The 20,473-nt window shown below is 37.8% G+C and overlaps 1 protein-coding gene across 8 annotated transcripts in view; it reads right to left on the bottom strand.

The window, feature by feature from the left end:
• ZNF106 (zinc finger protein 106) overlaps nucleotides 1–20,473 on the bottom strand; it is a 61,974-nt gene that overhangs the window by 26,758 nt on the left and 14,743 nt on the right. For 6 of the 8 annotated variants that reach the window (XM_049706435.1, XM_049706433.1, XM_049706436.1 and 3 more), the window contains 5 exons: nucleotides 19,730–19,815; nucleotides 15,831–15,892; nucleotides 7,405–7,602; nucleotides 1,976–4,147; nucleotides 287–920 (listed from right to left, as the gene is read on the bottom strand). In XM_049706435.1, coding sequence (XP_049562392.1) covers nucleotides 287–920; nucleotides 1,976–4,147; nucleotides 7,405–7,602; nucleotides 15,831–15,892; nucleotides 19,730–19,815 — 3,152 coding nt within the window. The remainder of the gene's footprint in view (nucleotides 1–286; nucleotides 921–1,975; nucleotides 4,148–7,404; nucleotides 7,603–15,830; nucleotides 15,893–19,729; nucleotides 19,816–20,473) is intronic. The other 2 variants (XM_049706438.1, XM_012534508.3) reach the window with 1 other exon arrangement.

The following is a 20,473-nucleotide window of genomic DNA, read 5'->3' as shown; positions in this document are numbered from 1 at the left end:
GTGATACAAAGAATCATTGGCTTAGATACTAGTTTTAGAGATGACTTCATATTTTCCTAGTACTATACATTCATATTCAATTACATCTAACTTACTAGAGTTACTCAGTTAAAGAATCCAGCAGGATAAGAATATGAAAGTAAGAGTCAGCTTCAAAATCTTTTATTCCAGAGTAGGGAGAACCACAACCCCAGATACCCAAGAAAAATTAAACAGTTAAGTCTCTCTAATTAAGGCCAAGTCACCACATGAAATGTTCTACAAAAAGCACAGGAATGATACTCACTCCAGTGGCTCTTCGTTTCTTTCTAATATTCTGGACATCGTTTTGTTCAGCACCAGAAGTACAGCTACTGTCTGTGGCTGCATCTGTCAAACTGGAGATTGCAAGGGCTAAGGATGCATTTGATGATAAAGAGTTTCCTTCTCCATTACTCTCCTGGGCATTGTGATTCTCTGAAAGTGGTGTAGAGCTCTCCTGGCTGTGCAGGTCTTTTGCCAAATGCATCAAAGGTATCGTATGGTCAGATGATAATTGAGCACTATGTCGCCTTCGAGTAGCAACATTTTCAGCTCTTTCACCTGTTCTTAGGGAGGCAGCTAGAGGTGTCATTTCCTGCTTAAGGCCCATGGTTGTTTTTTGACTCTGTGCAGACCTCAATGAGTTATTAGGTGAAAAAATCTGCTGGGGCTCATTTTCTTTGCCTGTAGCTTCCTCACTGAAGAAGCTAAACACAGAAGGAGCCCTGTCCATGATCACACTGCTCTCTGAAAGGCTTCGCTTCCTTGCCAACCCAGGGGATGAAGAAATGGAAACACCTTCCCACTGGAATCCTTCTAGACTGGACAGATCAGGCTCCCCATCCAAATCCAAGACCTCTTGTTCATTTTGAACTAGAGGCACCATTTCGATGCCAAACCTCGAGAAAGAAAGAAAAGGAAAAATAATTAATCAGACATGGTTGGGAGAGGGGGCACCACTTAATGTGCCAGACTCTGTTAAGCACTGAGGTTACAAATATAAATAGATGGTTTCTGCCCGCAAGGAGCATTAAGAGTTCTAAACATAAAGTAAGTTAACTCTATTGTAAGTATTATAATGTAACAAGTACCAAATTAGATATTTGTATACAACTATATACAAAAGGAGGGAATAAAAACTGAGGGTTTTATTTAATATGGAGCTCTAAATCAACAATAATAAATACGTAATTTTTAACAGCAAACAAATAAAAAATAAACAAAAATGTTTATTAAGCATTTACAAGCAGCAGACACCATGCTAAGAACTTTATAATCTCAATGATACTCACAAGTTACAGGAAAAGAAAAGGGGGCACAATAAATATGTTATTTCGACAAGGATAGAAATTTAAGCCTAGAGGGCTATGTAATTATAAAGCAGGATGATTTTCAAGTAGCAAACCTATGCTGAATGCTGCTTTACCATTCAGAAAAGTTTAGTGCCTCAACATAAGATGAATAGCCAAACTATGACACAAGTACTTAGGAGAAAGTATTTTGCAATCACAAATACAAATGCCCAGAGCAAATACAGAAGGATAACCATCCACACGTTCTAAGTAAAAGGTAATGAGAACAGTTATACCTAAAAGTTGTACCACTCATTAAGATCTATAGATAGACACAGAGCTATAGATTGACTTTTTTTATGCTGTCACTTTATGGCCCCTATCACCAAAGTGCTAGATTTCTAAGTTTTTTCCTTGTCCCTACTTCATTTCTCAGAAGTAGGTGTGCTTCTTTTCAACCTGAATTCCCTGCTAGGAAACACTTTATTCCATTGGTTATAGAATAGGCAAGTAGTCACTCCTGGATATTTAAACCAGACATCTACAACGTATATTTTTTGCAAACATTTAATTAAATTTAACAAGGAGAATTCTCTTGACCAGAGTCAAAGGGTAAGTTTAAAAGAAAAAAAGGGAAATGGATACTGAAAAGAGGCACACACCTGGGTAAGCCTTTGCCTAGCTCTTGCTTTTTCTTGGTTACTTGCTGAATGACCTGTTCCCAGTTGACATTTCTCCGAGATGCATTTAGAATCTGCCGGAGGGTTGGCTTGAGCCCAGACTCCTTCTCTGTCTCACTCTTTCGATGACCACTGATATTGCGGATGCGGCGAGCACTGTTGAGGTTTGGCTCAGGAAGGTGTGCTCCAGTTTTGCTCTTCAAGCTAATGTGACGGGTTAGATCTCTCTGGAGTGAGGCAGGAAAGCCAAGCTTACTTAGTTCAGGCAGGAGAGGGCCTGAGGGCTGACCTATATCGTTTTTTTGAAGCTCAGCATCCAAGCTAGTAGTCTCAAAGCCTTCTGTTTCATAAGATACATGAGATTTAACAGGGTCATCAACCTGTGCATCTTCTAGAGAGGTTTTCAAATCTAGCAGTAAGTCAGAGTGTGGGCTGGCTACAGATGTCATTTGTAACTCAGATTCTTTCTGGTGAACTGTTGAGTTACATGGGGAAGTGGATGGTTTTCTAGATGTTTTCAGGTTTTGCTCATCCCCCCTTTTCTCATCAGCAGCATGAGTACTGCAGGATAAAACTTCTGTAGTTGCAGAACCCAGGGTTCCAATTTTTGTTCCATCCTTTTCTGCATCAGATATCTCTCCATCACTTTCATCTTCTAATGCGTCTACTTGAAACTCAATCTTCAAAGATCCTTTTTCAGACTCTTCTACATTCCTACTTGCTTTTGCATAATTCCTGGTCCTTTTAGAAGCGCTAAGAAGTGGATTTTGCAATGACTCATTACACTCTAGCACATCTTTGGCTTTTTGCAACGTATCACTTAAATTTTCATCAGGTTCCCTGTGAGTTCCAAATGTACTTTTATGCCCTTTTAAAACACGAGGACCTGAATTTCGCAATTTGGATATGTAAGAACCCTGATTATTTTCCACTGTGGGTTTGTTCAAGGGGTTTGAGTGTTCTCCAGGAAAAAAAGAATTCGTTTTGGTGTTTTTTGAGGGATTCTTTGAATCTTGCTTTTGAGGAGCTGATTTAGTGACTGGAATTGGAAGGAGTGGGGATTTTAGCAATGGCATCTTATTTAAGGTATGCTCTTGTTCAGGTTTTTCTACAATGGGGCCCTCTCTCACTACCTCATAGGAAGCAGTGCAGTCAGAAGTGGCTTTGTGATTAAGAGATCTAGTATGTGTTTCTTTTTGCGTTTTCAGTGTTGGAGAATTATTTCTTTCATCAGTTTGGGGCTCTTGTATTCCTGTGGTTATCAAGCTAAAATCATTATCTATCGTTTCCAACTTGTTACCAGTGACTTCTTTCACTCCCGATTGTAAATCCAGAGTCTTCTGGGAAGGGTAAGGAGTCCAGCGACGGAGCTTTTCCCTTGCCACACTGCCATTCTTCCCACCAATTTTGGAAGCTAAGGTATCTGTTTGTTTAGTGGCTTGGCTTTCCAGATGCTCAAAATTGAAGTCAAGTAAGCCCTCTGAAGAAAACTTATCACTTGTAAATCCTTCAGAAGGACCTCTGTATGTGGTGACTGCACCAACTTTGTCATTTTCTTGCCGCTGCCACTTATATCTCTCTTGATTATATTTGTTTGACTTAGATTTCTTGTTCCATAGCATAGTCACATCTTCCATTTGACAGTTAGAATTTCTGTTTCTGCTTGGTTGAAATTTGTCTCCGGGGCCACTGTAATTCCAACTATTTGTGCTACGTACACTGGATTTCCAGTTTCCGTTACTGCTGTTCATATGCCGACTGGAAAAGCCACCTGTTCCTTCAGAATGCCAACTGGAATTCCTTCCTGTACCATTATGATTCCAATCTACCATTCCACTATTTGAATGCCAACCACCTCCAGAATTACTATGGCTGTGAAACCAAGTTGAGGAGCCTCCTGCAACACCCTTATGCCACCCAGAACATCCTCTTGATCCACCACTACTCCTCGAAGAATGTGGGAAGCTGTTTTTCCTAGTAGTATTATAGCCATCTTTCTCCCATTTCCGGTCCCGCTGAGGAGGTCCACGATGATGCCATGCTGGCTGACTGTAGCTCTCTCTGTCTTGGTAAGGAATTCGGTCTTCTCGTCTCCGTTGGGATCGCCTGTCATCAGAGTTTATTTCTTGGCTGCTATTGGAAGGTTCATCTTGCCTGGAAAAAAAAGTCTTTCATTAGTGACTTAAAAGAGTTCTCCTGGTCCCTCTAAAGGCATAACCCACCAAACTTCCGCTCTGCCTTCCTCCTCTGTTACCTAGAATATGTAACAGAGACTACTTTTATTTCAAATAGTAGATGCTTTCATATCTTTAAATGATATAAACTTATATTTCACTATTTATTGATTAGAAATTAACATCTTGTGTCTCCTATCACCCCCAAAATATTAAAAACTTGACACATTTATACTATCTTCCCTCTCCTGCTCCTGTTTCTCTCGGCATATTCTGGGATTTTGTCCCTATCATCCAATTATTATTTTTATATTATAAAATTTTTTGAGAATAAGAACAAGTATATTTTGTAGCTATGGTTAGTTATCATAGTTAATACAATTTAAATTCACCTGCTCTTAATACCATGATTTCTTCAATAGTTGGTTCTTTCTGAAAACCCAGTTTCTTAACCTATTTTAAATGGTAAGATTTTACTATGCATAATCACTTTCATTAATAAACACTTTATTATTAAGTACACATTCAGTGACTGTTAGTGGTAAAAGAACACTTTTATGTATAGTTCCTCTTCCTGAAGGGCTTATAATCTAGCTAAGGAAATAAGCAGGGTCACAAACAGGAGTAAAATAGCACATAACAAGTAGCACACACAGTAAGTGCTATAAGGAGCTCCATGAGCTAGCGGTTTTTATAAAGAAGCTACAGCTGTTTCAACTATTCATGTTAGACAAGGAGCTCACAGAAACGTGAATAAATTTAAGCAAACATCACAGGAATAGGCGTAAAACCATTTTTCTCTAAAAAGCGCCTACAGTATGCCTGGCTCAGTGCTTAGCATGTGGTATGTGCTCAAAAAATTGAATAATACTAATTAAAATGTATTGAGTACCTACTTATCATAAGGCATTTAGTGCTAATCACTTTACACAGATTATCTCATTTAATTTTCACAACTCTGCAGCAAGTAGCATTATTCCTACTTTTTAGATAAGGAAACTGAGGATTAGAGAGGTTAAGTAACTTGCCTAGAGCAAGATAGCAGTTAGTGTTATGGCAGAGATCTGAACCTTGGTGTCTGACTCTAGAGCTCTTTTTTTTAAAATTGAAGTGTAGTTGATTTACAATTCTGTGTTAATTTCTACTATACAGCAAAGTGATTCAGTTATACGTATATATGTATATATATACAAATATATATATACATTCTCTTTCATATTCTTTTCCATTATGGTTTATCACAGGATACTGAATATAGTTCCCTGCGCTATACAGTACAACCTTGTTGTTTATCCATTCTATATATAATAGTTTGCATCTGCTAATCCCAAACTCCCAGTCCATCCCTCCCCCACTCTCCCCTCCCCGTTAGCAACCACAAGTCTGTTTAGAGCCCACATTCTTAACCACTAGACCTTGATAGAATAAAAATCTCAAAGTTTCGGCAGTTGGGTTCCCTCCTTAATTTTAAACTCAGTATTGACTTTAACTGGCTTTAAAAGCTTCGAATGTCTATAAGATTTTGGACACAAATTGGAATTTCCTCCTTTTTCACAAGACGGAATTAAAAGTTAATTTACCTAAAAGTTCAAACATCCACTTACATTATGAATTACAACTATTTCTAAACAGGAGACCCTAAGTCCCCAAGTGACAAGTATTACTACAGATACTTGGAAGATTTTTATACCACCATTAACCAAATTTTTTTTTGTTTCTAGGCAGTATGAAACTTATGACATCCAAGGAGATCACTGACTTGGCTCTACTAATTATCATCCAGAAATGAGGAGAATTGGGCAATTTAAGTCAGTCACGAAGTAAAATTCCTAGATCATCATGAATTGGCTAGGTCAGGGGGACAATAGCATGCAGCTAAACCCACAGCCCAGAAAGAACAATATAAACTAAAAACCTCATGAAGGAAAAAAGAAAAAAACCTCATGAAGAAATAAGTAGATGACTTTATAAATAGGTCACCAAAGAGGCATATAAAAATGATCAAAGAATAGTATCTACAACATGTCTAATTTACTGAGAAGCTCTTTTACCCTCTGACTTAATGTTTAATCATTTACACAGATAAGCTAATAGTGGCACAAGAGTGTAAGAACAAAAATAGAAGTTAGTCTCCTAGAGGCTCCAACACCCTAAAACAAGAGTAAACTACAGCTATACTGAAAGTAGTGAGAATGTCATTTGAAGGATAAGCAACTAAACAATTTAAGAACCATGTTGCTACGGACATTTTAAAACTAAGAAAGTCTCCTTCAAGGACTTGTTCAAAAAACTTTTAGCATATAGAATAAAAAACTACTTCTTTTTTATATTTAAACCTCTAACTGAAAATGAAATACAGACCAGGGATAACTAGTATTCAAGAAGGATCTTTAAAATTTTTATAATTTGAAATGTTTTTTATCATGTTCTAGGACTTAAAAAATTACCCCACCTCATAACTGGTTCTATGTCTCTTTTACTCATATCTGAAATTTTCTGCTTCATTAATTAAACTCTTCACACCACAAATCAGTAATGTTAAAATACAAAACGCTAATACCTGAATTATAGATGTAGGTATGAAATTATGTAGTACAAGCTATAAAACTCCTATTGCTGAAATGATCCTGACAGTGTCCAACTGAATATAAATTTATTCAATAAATATTTACTGAAGAAATTAATAATAAAGGGATAAATCAAATTTGGTAGAAGCACCATGTTAATTCACATTAGGCAAAACAATTTTTTCCTAAGGGATGAAATAAGAAATGCCATATAACATATTCAAATGAAGCTTATTCACTAATACCTTTCCACTAGAAAATCTGGATACCAAATAAGAATTTATTGGTATCCAAAACAATTTGGAACTAATAAAAACAGTTCTAAACATAGTTATCAACAAGGTAAAATTCAGATACATAGCCTAGCTTTTAGGTAGGGTCAATACTGAGTTTTTGGGTTTTTTTTTAAGGAGTTAATACAGTAGTTCAAGAAAGCATTCCATTGCCTTTTATAAATAAGACAGCAACTTCAAGGTAAACTTTATAATTAAGATAAATAAATCTGTGGCACAACTTTGTAAATCAACTATACTTCAATAAAAAAACAAAATTTAATTTTAAAAAAGATAAGTCTGAATGCTATAGGCTGAAAAGAATGTAAATGGAAAATGCATTCTCTACTACATTCTGTTGCAGATAGGCTTTTTAAAATATCAAAATTATTACTTACCGACTTTGTTCTTTCCTTTGTTTTATTAACTGAACGAGTTCCTTGTCAAAATAATCTTCCTCTTCTTCTTCCTTTCCATCATCTTCTCTTTCCTGGGCATCAACATTATCTTTGTGCAATTGGCCAGAAATGTGCTTTGCATACGCAGAAAGACCCACTTCTGTGACCCCGCACACTCGGCACTCATGACTACTGTCCCTAGGGAAAGAGGCAGATGAGGGACATTCAATTCTCCCCACTGGCATGGCACACTCACAAGACCTGTTATAGTTTCCTCTGAAAGACACTGCACACTTTGGCACAGTGAAAAATTAGTTCTAATCAATTTCAGTGCTCCTTTCATCACTTTTAATAAGTTTGTTCATAAGTTACTTTTGAAATGAATTAAAGATTCTTTTCCAGCAATCAAGAGGCAATACACTTCAGAATAATACAGTTTAGGAGGAGAAATCTTCTTGAATTGCTGTACTTAAAACCTTGCCAGAGGAAACGTGGTGAAAGGGGAGGCAGGGCGGGGGGCTCAGAGCAAACAGAAGTTGCTCCAGAGCACACCCATGGTGCCAGCTGCACTCAGAAAGCCTGGAGACAGCTCTTACATTTAATCTCTGGCTCAAAAGCTTTCTCCCAGTGAAAATTAAGGGGTGGAGAAAAGGGTAGGCGGTGTAGCCAATCACAACCTGGTAACTAAATCGGAGCAGCTGGAGCTCTGCCTGGAATGTGAAGATTCCGGACCCCAGGGCAAATGATACTAGTAGTCTCAGCAAACTTTTTTGGTCGGATGATACATGTGATCTACATTCTGCTGCAGAAGGGCTTATTTTAAAGGGAATGGAAAGCATTTCAGTTGTAGGAAGTTAACAGCTGTGCTAGGCAAATGGTTTTTCTCAGGTTTCAGAAAAGAACACCATTTAGAGAGAAGTATAATCAGGTTCTCGGTTAAGAAAGATAATTGGGCAGGCGTTTTCTTCTTTTACTTTACACACTTAATGGTATATCTCATACTTGGCCAGTTTAAGAAGCCAAAGTCTTGAATCAATGTCCAGAGCTGTAGTAGATGAATAATTTAACTGCTTTTTTAGCTTCCTGAGTCCCTTGATTGGTTCAGCAATCTATGCAGTCATTGATGAGAAACACCTGAACACCATGGGCACATGTGTAATAAATGGACAGTAATATCCACTCAATAATCCAAATTGGCTTAACTCTATCACTTGTCTTAGGTTAATACTAGTGATATTTTTGCACTTCCTATGCCATTCTATAAAAACACACATACAAAGACATGCTGTCTTTGATTGATAAGACAGGCAGACACAAGAAATACATACACAACACTGCTTCATCTTCCCCTCACATACAACCAACAAGACACGGGCAGAATTCACATCAGTTAGCCAGAAGAGACCCTCAAAATTAAGCACCTCATTTACTAGAAGATGGTTTCTGTTACAGATCATCTGAATATTCATTAAAAACAAAAAACTTACTGAGCAACTACTAATTCCAGGAAACAAGCTAAGTATATGGTTAATGGTGACAAATTATAAACAAACAATGCCCAGTAAGTAAACAAAACAGTTTTTTACTTTGTACGAATCATGAAAAACACCTCAGAAAAACGGAGAAACTTCATAAGTTTCCATCTTTTTTCTTGACTTTGTACCTCAAATGCTCTGGAGGCAATATAGTCTTTGACATTAAGATTCATTTTAATGAGTTCTGACCAGATTCCCTGAATTACCCTGAATATCGATAGTTTAATTCATTCTAATCCTCCAGGAACTTAAATACATTATTTTCGCTGAGAGTTTTCAACTGTATTTTACTACAATTATATAGTTAAAGAAAAATAATCCTCAACTTTCTTCAGTTTACCTGGGATATCCACACTCTTCTCTCAAGCAATTAAAATTAAGGTAGTTCATTCAAAGTGAATGTTAACTTGTAACAGAAAGCAAGCCTTTTCTCACAGCAACACAGAATGAAGTTTAAAATGTATATATAGGGCTTCCCTGGCGGCACAGTGGTTGAGTCTGCCTGCCAATGCAGGGGACACGGGTTCGAGCCCTGGGAAGATCCCACATGCCGCGGAGCAACTAGGCCCGTGAGCCATAACTACTGAGCCTGAGCGTCTGGAGCTTGTGCTCCACAACAGGAGAGGCCGCGACAGTGAGAGGCCCACGCACCGCGATGAAGACTGACCCCCACTCACCACAACTAGAGAAAGCCCACGCACAGAAACGAAGACCCAACAGAGCCAAAAATAAATAAATAAAATTTTAAAAATGTATATATAAATAGAAATCTATCCCCAATGGGTAGCATCAGAAGAATCTGAAGACTGTAACAAACTTGGCATACATAATTTACACTATAATAACAACTCAAATCAACTGAATTTTCGGTTAGAAAATCTTTTGGGCTTTAAACTCTCTACAACTGTGGAAAATGTTTTTAGTCCACTTTTCTACCTCAAAGTTTATAGAACGCTAAACCATATATTGCAGTACCAGGGACATCATTCTAAAAGGTATTCTTGAATAAAATCCCTGATTCTAGCCTTAGTTCCAAAATGCAGAGAATTTTTTTCTTTTTCTTTTTTGACTGTGCCGCTTGGCATGCGGCCCCGACCAGGGACGGAACCTGTGGCCCCTGCAGTGGAAGCATGGAGTCCTAACCACTGGACCACCAGGGAATTCCCACAGAGAATTTTTCATATGTCCAAACCATCAAAATCCCCCTTTAAAAGACATAATTGGAAGACGACACTGACTTTTTAAAATATTAAGGAATGTAGTATAGACAGTAACTAACTCTGTTAAAAATAAATATCCATAATCATAAACCCACATATTTTGCAATTTCCAAAGCACAAGTATATGTTGGACATGTATCAAACACTCAAACACAGATTTTTTAAACATTTTTGCTTTCATTGCAAGAAAGAGTATTAACCATAATTCCGAAGTTACTTGATAGAAAAATACCTCGAGATCCTACCCAGAAGGGTATAGCAATAAGTGCAACATAAAAGTTAACACTAAAAACACAGATTTATCAAAACACAGAAATCCCTAACATTTTTCTTATAAATGAAATCTAGTTTTTTGTTTTGTTTTTTTTAAAGATAAGCTTTACAAGAAACTTCAAAAAGAGAAAAGAGAGAATCTACATTTATACTGGGAAAGAGCAGGATAGGTCAACCACATCTTGTGAAAATTCAAATGTGTCTGTGTCTGGAGTCAAGCATATTACAATACGCATTCAGGCTCCCAAATAGGGTGTTTGGGAAACCACATGTTCTTTAAAGCTAATAGCAAATTAAATAATATTTGAATGATGCTATTTTCCAATTTTTTATCAATAACCAGTTAAAATACTACTTTGTATAAATATATAAACAATTGTTGGTAAAAAAGTACTGGTTTACTTCCTGACTAATAAAGGCAATAATTTTCCTCAGAGCGTTTTAACAGAGGGCCCAAATTAGCTTCATCCTGTTACCACACAATTTCCTCTCATGTGTGAAAGGCAAAGCCTTCAGATATTCTACCCATAAGCTCCTCTTTATTAAGCTTGCTCTAACTATACCACAACAGCTGGTTGATAAATTAAGGTTTGTGCCCTTTTAATAGCATCTATCTGTAGAAACTACTTACAGGCCATACATCTGAACAAGTACATCAGGAAAAAACAGGGAAATGTTCCAGATGTCTACAATCGTGAACTAAATAAGTTACTCACTTCTCAATCAAGCTTGCATTCAAAACCTAAAAAAAATGCTCTTTACATTTCTTAACCAGATCACAACCAAAAATTATAGTGATACTTAATATCAGAAAGCCAGTAGTTAAACATGGAATCCAGAGGAAATAATCACAAACTGAGGATAGGAAGAAAAAACATAATGACTGATAACTATTTGTCCCTTTGGTACAAACTAGTGATGACTGTCATGGCAATAAATGTTCCAAGTCAGTAAATGATTTTTAAGATTGTGTTGTTTTTTATAGTTTTGCCAGCTGTTTTTCCTTGCTACCTGCTTGCCTTTTCCCTTATAATTTGTACTGGCCAGGAAACCATACCAAACCTTATAGCACTATATCTAAAATATGAGTAAATTAAGTACCAAAGTGCTCTCCTCTAAATAAAATGAGTTTGGGTGTTAACACTGACATTACTATTGTCAGTTCAGAGGCTTCCAATGCTTATTCCTTAACTATCTGATTATGCTCCAAATAACTAAAAACAGTAGACAAAATCTCCATGGCACAATTAAGTTGATGAGTGGGAGGAAAGGAGAAACAAATTACAGAACAATACATATATGGCATGTGGTTCAGTTATGGTAGCAAGTCTAAACAAAATGTGTGTATATATAAATATAAATCTATGTATACACACAGAAAAGAGGTTTGGATAGGATATACACTAAACTGTTGACTTTCCTCTAAGAGGGGAGTAGGAAGGGGGGGAGAGAGTGAAAGGACCTCTACGTTTTTTACTTTTTATGATTCTGCACTGACTATGTACATGAATCTTAGTTATCAAAATTTGTTTTTTTAATGTTTTAATTAGCTAATTAGTGATCTTTGAATAAAATAAGGCATTAGTCTTAGAACAAAATGAGCTTCTCTCCTAATGACTAGATTTACTAACCTCATTTGTTTTGTTTGATTTTATAATACACTACAGGTCACTAAGAAGCCCAGAAAAAGGTGAATTCCAGAAAGAAGTATGTTGGAAATGGGATCAAATAATCCACATATAGGGAATCAAAGGTTGACTGTATTTCATAGGTTCCAATGATAATGAGTTAAAGATCATATATACTCAAGGTATTATTAAGGGCTCTCCACATTAAATCTGAGTGAACACCTCTTTTATACTGCTGCTAAGACCTAACCTTCACACAGTAAAAGACTGAGACCATGGAAAAATTCCACTAATATGCTAAACAGATGCTGAAAGTTTAATAACATATTAATTTGCCCACACAACCTAAAACTATATTACTTAAAACACAAATAATTCCAAATGACTTAGGTTGGCATCTTGATCAAATCTTGCACAGTAAGTCCCCTACATACGAACAAGTTCCATCCCGAGAGCACATTCATAAGTTCAATTTGTTCGTAAGTCCAACAAAGTTAGCCTAGATACCCAACTAATACAATCAGCTATATAGTACTGTACTTGTAATAGGTTTATAATACTTTTCAGAAATAATAATACATAAAAAACACAAAAAATAATGAAAACATTTTTAACCTTACAGTATAGTACCTTGAAAAGTACAGTAGTACAGTGCACCAGCTGGCATACAGGGGCTGGCATCAAGTGAATAGGCAAGAAGAGTTACTAACTGGAGGAGGGAGAGGAGGAGGGAGATGGTAGAGCTGAAAGATAGTCAGCAATATGAGATGGAGGGCAAGCTGCAACTTGCATTCACTCAGATTTAATGTGGAGAGCCCTTATAATACCTTGAATATATATGATCTTTAACTCATTATCATTGGAAACTATGAAATACCGTCAACCTCTGATTCCCTATATGTGGATTACCTTAATTATTTGATCGTCACACCTGACGCTGACAGCACAGGTTCTGGTTCCTTGCTGGATTCAATTCTATTTACCATATTGAAAAAACGATCCAGTGATGTCTGAGTAGTAGCTCTTTTTTTCTTGTCATAGATAACACAGTAGCACTGGATTGCATTCTAACGGCCGCTGCAGCCTTCATGTACCATTCTACGTTCAGGTCCTGTGCCTCAAAAACTAACAGTGCCTCCTCAAATAAAGAAAATCCCCTTGATATTTCCTGCGTCATGAATCTCTTCGGTTCTTCAGTTACTTCTTCGTCCTCTTGTCTCTCTTCGTCCTTTCTCTGGGCCTCCAATTCCACCAGGTCTTCATTAGTCAGCTCCTCTTATTGCACAGCAAAGAGTTCAATGAAGTTGTCCTCTTGCAGATCAAGCTCCAGCTTCTTGCTGAGGGTCACTAAGTTGCTGAAGACCTCTTTGGACTCATCCACCTTCTCAAATCCACAAAAATCGTGAACAAACTGCAGGCAAAGGTTCTTCCAAACCCCATTCATGGTGACAGCCGTAACCTCATGCCAAGCAAAGTCAATGTTTTTTATGGCCTTGTAGATGTTATAGTCCTTCCAAAATTGTCACAAGGTTGTTCCTGATTCGTCACTCACCTTTACCGCCTGACGAAAAGTGTGACATAAATAATATTTCTTGAAAGTTGCTACAACTCCCTGGTCTGTAGGTTGGATGAGCGACATATATTCAGTGGCAGATGCACTATTTTGACTTCGGGATGAAAGTTGTCCATGAATGGGGGTGGCCTGGAGCATTGTCAAGCAGCAAAAGAATGTTGAATGGGACGTCCTTCTCCAAGCATTATGTCTCTACCTCTGGGATAAAGTGGTGGAAAAACCAGTGCTGGAAAATGGCCTGTGTAACCCAGGCTTTGGGGTTACTCTTCCACACAATAGGAAGAGAGCCCTTGGCTATGTTTTTAAGGGTTCTTGGGTTCTCTGAATGATAACCTAAGAGAGGCTTCAGCTTCATATCACCAGAAGCATTGCCACCAAACAACAGAGTTAGCCTATCCTTTGCTGCTTTATAGCCTGGCAACCACTTTTCCTCCTTATTGATGTAACTTTGGTCTGGCATCTTCTTCCAGTACAGTCCTGTCTCAACCACATTAAAAACCTACTTGGGTAAATACGTGCCTTCATCAATAATTTCTCGAAGCATTTCAGGAAATTCCCGGGCAGCTACTGTATCTGCACTCGCTGCCTCACCACTTACTTCTACATTGTAAAGGTTGGCTCTAGCCTTGAACCGATGAAACCAGCCATGGTTAGCATTAAAAGACACGCCCTCTGATTCTTTGCCGCGTTTCTTCTTCAAGTCTTCATAAAGGCTTTTAGCTTTCTCCTGAATCAACATTAGGCTGAGTGGGACTCAACGCTGATGCTGATCCTACATCCACACATTGAGAAGCTTCTCCATCTCCTCCATCACTTTTCCACACTTCTTCAGTATTATTGTCGGCATCATTGGCCCAGCAGACTTTGCTGTTCCATGATCTCGTCCTTCTTTTTTTTTTTTTTTTTTGTTGTACGCGGGCCTCTCACTGCTGTGGCCTCTCCCGTTGCGGAGCACAGGCTCCAGACGTGCAGGCTCCAGACGCGCAGGCTCAGCGGCCATGGCTCACGGGCCCAGCCGCACCGCGGCATGTGGGATCCTCCCGGGCCGGGGCACGAACCCACGTCCCCTGCATCGGCAGGGGGACTCTCAACCACTGCGCCACCAGGGAAGCCTTCGTCCTTCTTCTTTAGAATCATGCTGATGGTTGAACAATTCATGTTATAAGAACAAGCGACATCTATCATCTTTTCGCCTTGCTCCACTCTCTCAATTTCACTTTGTTTCCGTCGTTATCGCTTGGCGCTTCTTAGCAGTACCAGCTACCTCACTGCTGCTTTTAAGCTTGCTTCTGTACATCCTGGACTTGAAATAAAAATACTGTACTACTGTACTCTCTATAGTACTTTACAGTAAAGCACACAAAAGCACAACCACTTGCAGAGGATGCACGCACATGACAATGTATGCTAGACACATGAACTAACTTACGTAATTGGACATGGGAACACACATTCCCATGTGTGAAAGTTCACAACTTGAAGGTTCATATGTAGGGGACCTACTGTAACCATTACTCATGGACTAAGGTATAATGCATATTTCTGTTTCCCAAAGTTTCTCTGTTCCATACTGTCTCCAAACTTCAAATTCACACATGTCCAAAACATCAAAAGAGGAAACTTAGTTGGAAAAAAAGACACAGGATATACATACATGCTACATTTAATGTCTTAAAGGTACTTGTTAGATTTTCTTTCCTTAAACATCTCAAGCTTTAATTCACAAAATAGCATTCTTAGATACTCAGGGTTTATACATCTATTTTATTTACACTAATGAGATTCAGTGCTATTTAGAAGACTTTGGACTTTTCAGACTATTCCAGCAACAGTAAAGGTTTATGGCCTGCAATAATTTGAACACTGCTGAGGCAATAATATGAAATGTCCTAGTTGCAAGGCTGCTGGGTAGGAATAAGAAAGCTTACTAATGAGAGAACTAGCTCATCCCCACCCACCTTTGTTGTAATCTATTTGCTAGAGTTGCTGTGAATTCTACACATTTGAGATGCACAAAGATTTATCCCTTTTGAAGGCCAAAAAAAATCTACTGTACTTGTTATTAATTCCAAAGGATAGTTCTATGCCATAAGACAACATTCATTTATGAAGGATTACTATAAAATAAGCTGACAAGCACCATCAGCCCTCAGATCCCCCCACATCCAGAAGTTTATGGAAGACAGCTGTCCCATACCTGCCCTTCAGGTTCTCAAGTTCCCTGTGATGCAACATGCTCCGCATGTGTTCGTCCATCTCCTTCAAAATTAAAGAAAGCAGGTTAAACTAAGGGGGATTGCTTTGGGGAAAAAAATTCCTCTGTCCTGTTCAATCAACAATTGGGGCTCAAGCTCCTTGTATCAAAGTCGTGTTTGCGGTTACCATTCTCAATTCAATATTGGAATCAGTTCCTTATTAAGTAACTCTTTAGCTTGTTTTTAGACATATTTCATTTTTAAATAAAGCAATAGTTAAGAAAGACCTATTTAAGTGGCTTTTCAAAAAGGTTTGAAAGTATATTGTATTTAGGAGGCAAAAAAGTAAATAGTAAACAAATATGTTAAATTATATCCCAATATAAGGAATTTACTTAAGTTTATTAAAAATTTAAAAAACGGCCTGAAATCACGTAACTTCTCAACTACTTGGCTACTTTTCACCATACTCTCTTTCCCCACTCAACTGAGAGTTTCTCAAGAGTTAGTTACAACTCTTACCCATATCTTGGCCAGGGCCTGACATACAGTTACTAATATTTGTTGAATGAACAGATGGATACATCAATTCTACACAGAAGTTACAGATATAACAGAATTTTCCTATGGTAGGTCAAAAAATGCCTTGAACACGGCAGTTCAATCATGGCTTCACCTTCACTGCCCACTCCCTTCCCCACACCAATTGATTTGTTTGGTTCCAATGAAAAGTTTGAAAATATACTAGATTCTCCCCTCCCTCCCTCCCACCCTTGGTGGGAAGGAAATAAAATCTGTGGAAAGAGCTTCCACTTATAAGTGTAAGCGTGACACACGCACACACCCCTCCAAAAACTCAAAGTTGCAAATGTCTGTCTCTCTGTCACACAAAGTATATATAGCCAGTATGCCATAACAGAGAATGGCTGTTTACCAATATGATAAAAGGGTTACTACAATTGTTGAGTATTACTATTAACTGTGCCCTGTGCTAAATGCCTCAAACATTTTCTCATTTGAACCACAAAACACTGCTAAGGGAGGATTATTAACATCATAAGGACACAAGGGTGTAGAGAAGCTAATTTGTTTATTCACCAAATATTTATCAAGTGCTTCTTAGGTGCCAAGTACCTAGGCATTGAAGGGATAAGTGTGAAAATATTTAGCCTTGCCCTCTCAGAGTCACAGATTATCAAGTGGTGAAACTAGGACTCTGGCAGATCCGACTCTGGCAGATCAAACTCTGGCAGATCCGACACCAAAGTCAACATTTCAAACACCATGTCATGTTGCAAACATCTAGTGCATTGAGATTTTTTTATTATATACAATTCATTTGTCAAAATGAGTACAACAACCTCTTCTTTAAGTTATCTACACACAGTGTGATACACAGTGTTATGATTCAAAACACTTCCTTTAAATGGCAATTTTACTGAAGATGACCACCATTTCCTTCCTATCTCTACAAATGCTTCATCCGGAAGGGATAGTTTTACATGTGACCCCTTCTAGATACAACTGATTGGCCATTAACCAGAATGAACATTTATAGAGCGGAAAACTAAGTTCAATTAGTGACAAGATACAGAATGAAAAAATCCATGGACAATATACAACACCTGCTCAAATCTCTATGCTTCCTGTTGTTCAGTTTTTGTTTCCTGTTGCTCAGTTTTTCCTTGGATTAGATTTAACATATGCCAAATCTCCTTTTCTTGAGCTAAATTTAAGTGGGACTGTTTCTTGCAATGAAACTATTCCTAACCAAGGGAGTATTCATTGAAATAGGTTACTCTCTCTGATGTAAAAACCAATTCTGTATTCTATTTCAGTTATAAAAAATGTTATCATTCAAAACTAGTTTTAATGTGATTTTTTTTTTTTTTTTTCCACATGGCTTGCGGGATCTTAGTTCCCTGACCAGAGATCGAAGTCGTGCCCCCTGCAGGGGAAGCACAGTGTCCTAACCACTGGACCGTGAGGGAATTCCCTTAATGTGACTTTTGATTGTTTAAAATACTTCAATAATCTGTCTCTAAATTTACAATGTGAAATCCTCTTCCATCCTTCTATAAGGAATGAATGCAAATAATGAGACAACTGAGTTTTCAAAATAACTGAGAAAGATCCACAGGCACAGTTCCAAATGCATACCTGCAGAGTTACCAAGCTTCTATTTAGTCCCTTACATCAGTATTATGTTGTTAAAAGGAGGGGGGGAAAGGGAGAAAAAAAGGATTTGGGGTTGAACAAATTTGGAAAACACTGAGTAACAGAAAAAAATTTTAATATTTTTTAATTCCAGGGCTTCTCAGATTTTCAGAAGTTAATAAGCATCAGGATACTCAGGGATATAATACACAGTCACCCTAGATTCTTTTCTCCTTCACAGTGTATTTGGAGAAACCAAGGTAATACTAGTTTGGGAAACTAGAGGAAAGCACATCAACATAAGTTGTTCATAGTCTATCTAAAAATAAGTGTCTGAGTTTATCCCTTTCAGTTAACCCATTCTGTTAATTTCTTACCCCATATCTAAACACTTAATCACGCCATTCCCTTGCTTAAAAACCTATAGTTGGCTGTCCCTAAGGCAGGAGTAAATAACCCCAGCCCTTATTTAACTTTGTTGTGACCCATGGAAAAGTATGAAGAGACGAAACATGTTTTAATCCAGAGAAGAAATGCCAAAAAGACTTAAAGTAGCAAAATTATGAGAATATAACAAGACAGGCCTGCTACTCCATGAAGATCTGACACCACACCTCTGAGTACCCATCTCATACCTTCTCAATTTCCCTCTAATCTGAAAGTAGCCTTATTGAAAATTTGAGTTAACCCTGGTCTAAATTTTTAAAATTGGAAGAGCCTTTTGTAAAAGGCAGCAAGTATATTACTAAACATGATTTAAAAATCTCAGCTGATTTTTCCATCACTAACAGAAATCCTACATAGGAAAAAAAAAAATTCCTCACCCCAGCCTACTAGATGGATCACAATCAAACCCCTCAGTCTAGCACTCAACACTGTTTATTAACTATCTTCACTTAAATTACAAATTAAATTGTGGTCCCGCTACTCCCAAGATGAAACTGTTCTAATCAGGTAAGCCTTCTTACCAACTCCTAGAACTGTTATACTCCATTCTACCGCTATACCTTTGTATGTATTTTTCTCTCACCTAAAATATCTCTTCTCCATTTCTTTTAAGCCATTTCACACCCAAACCTTTCAAGGTTTACTCAGACTTCGCTGGCTAACCTCACTCATGATAATCTTCCCAGTTCTCTGAACTTCCAAAGAACATCTTAAAAACACGGAGAAAAAATTCCTCAGTATTTAAGCTAGCAGCACTCTTGGAAAGCAAGAATAAAGAAGAAAAAAAAGAAAAGCAAAATGTGAGACAAACTGCAGCCAATTTCTATAAAGCAAAGGTAAATTCTTTTAGTTCTTAAAAATGCGTTTTTCTTTGAGCAACATCCCCACCTTGTGGACGTCTAAGAATATAGTTAGTACCATTGCTGCTGTGCCGCACTTTTCACAAGAATATGCAGAAAGAGAACTCCGCTACGTATCAATGCTGTTACCTTAGCTAATCAGAAAGTTGTTATAATCTCAACCTGAATTTTAATGTCTTTTCTCTATAACTGGTTACTAACTGAATATCTCTTTATCATACTGTTGAGTATCCTCAAATTCCAGGTAGAGGTTTAATAATATAGTTACTGGTTTTATGAGGCAGTAATGAGAAAAAAACCAGTGAAATAAGACTAAGGTTTAGGAAAGAAGCATAAGTAAGATGTTAAAAGTTTTTACCCATCTATAAATTCCACATGATGTCTCTGAAAAAATGATCAGTCATAAAAGCCTCAGATTCTCCCTCTTCTATTATTACCTTTTTTGAGCTGTACACAATGTGGCACAATATGCATTTTCGTTCTCGTGCCATAGTGACCAGATCTGAAGCACTCAACGTCATACCTGCAATGAGGAAGTAACATTTAGTAACCTTTTCTTCCCAGATGTCTTTTTAGATTCATCTTAACACAGCCCAAAATACAAATCCTGCAACTCCCTCACCTCCACCCTGCTCCCCCAGTCTTCCCATCTTGGTAAAGGAAAATTCCAAGTTTCCAGGTACCTAGGGCAAAAACTTTGGGAGTCATCCTTGATCCCTCTTTCTCACCCCATATCCACCCTCATCAGCAAATCCTGCCAGTCCCACCTTGAAGTACATCTGAAATCCAACCACCCCTCACTGCTTAGCATATCTACCATCTCACATGGCACCAGCCTACTGACCTGACTCCCTATTTCCACTCTTGTCTGTCCTCTCATGGTCTATTCTCAAATTAGCAACCAAAGATTCTCAGAACAGGATTCTTTTAAAATTTAAATTTAACTCCTCTGCTCAGAATCTTCCAATAGAATCCCATCTCACTCACAGAAAATCCAAAGTTCTTTGTCACGGGCTACAAAATCTGTTTCTCTCTCATTCTCTGACTCCACGCCCTATCACTCTCCCTGTATTGCTCCATTCAAGTTACACTGTCCTCCTTGCCATTCCTTGATCACACCAGGGATTCTCCCACCTTAGGGTTTCTATATTTCCTGTTCTCTCTGCCTGGAATATTCTTCC

Source organism: Orcinus orca, chromosome 2 (genome assembly GCF_937001465.1).
Source record: "Orcinus orca chromosome 2, mOrcOrc1.1, whole genome shotgun sequence".
Taxonomy (NCBI): Eukaryota; Metazoa; Chordata; class Mammalia; order Artiodactyla; family Delphinidae; genus Orcinus; species Orcinus orca.
Note: the sequence above shows the minus strand (reverse complement) of the source record. Positions and strands in the feature narration are given on the sequence as shown.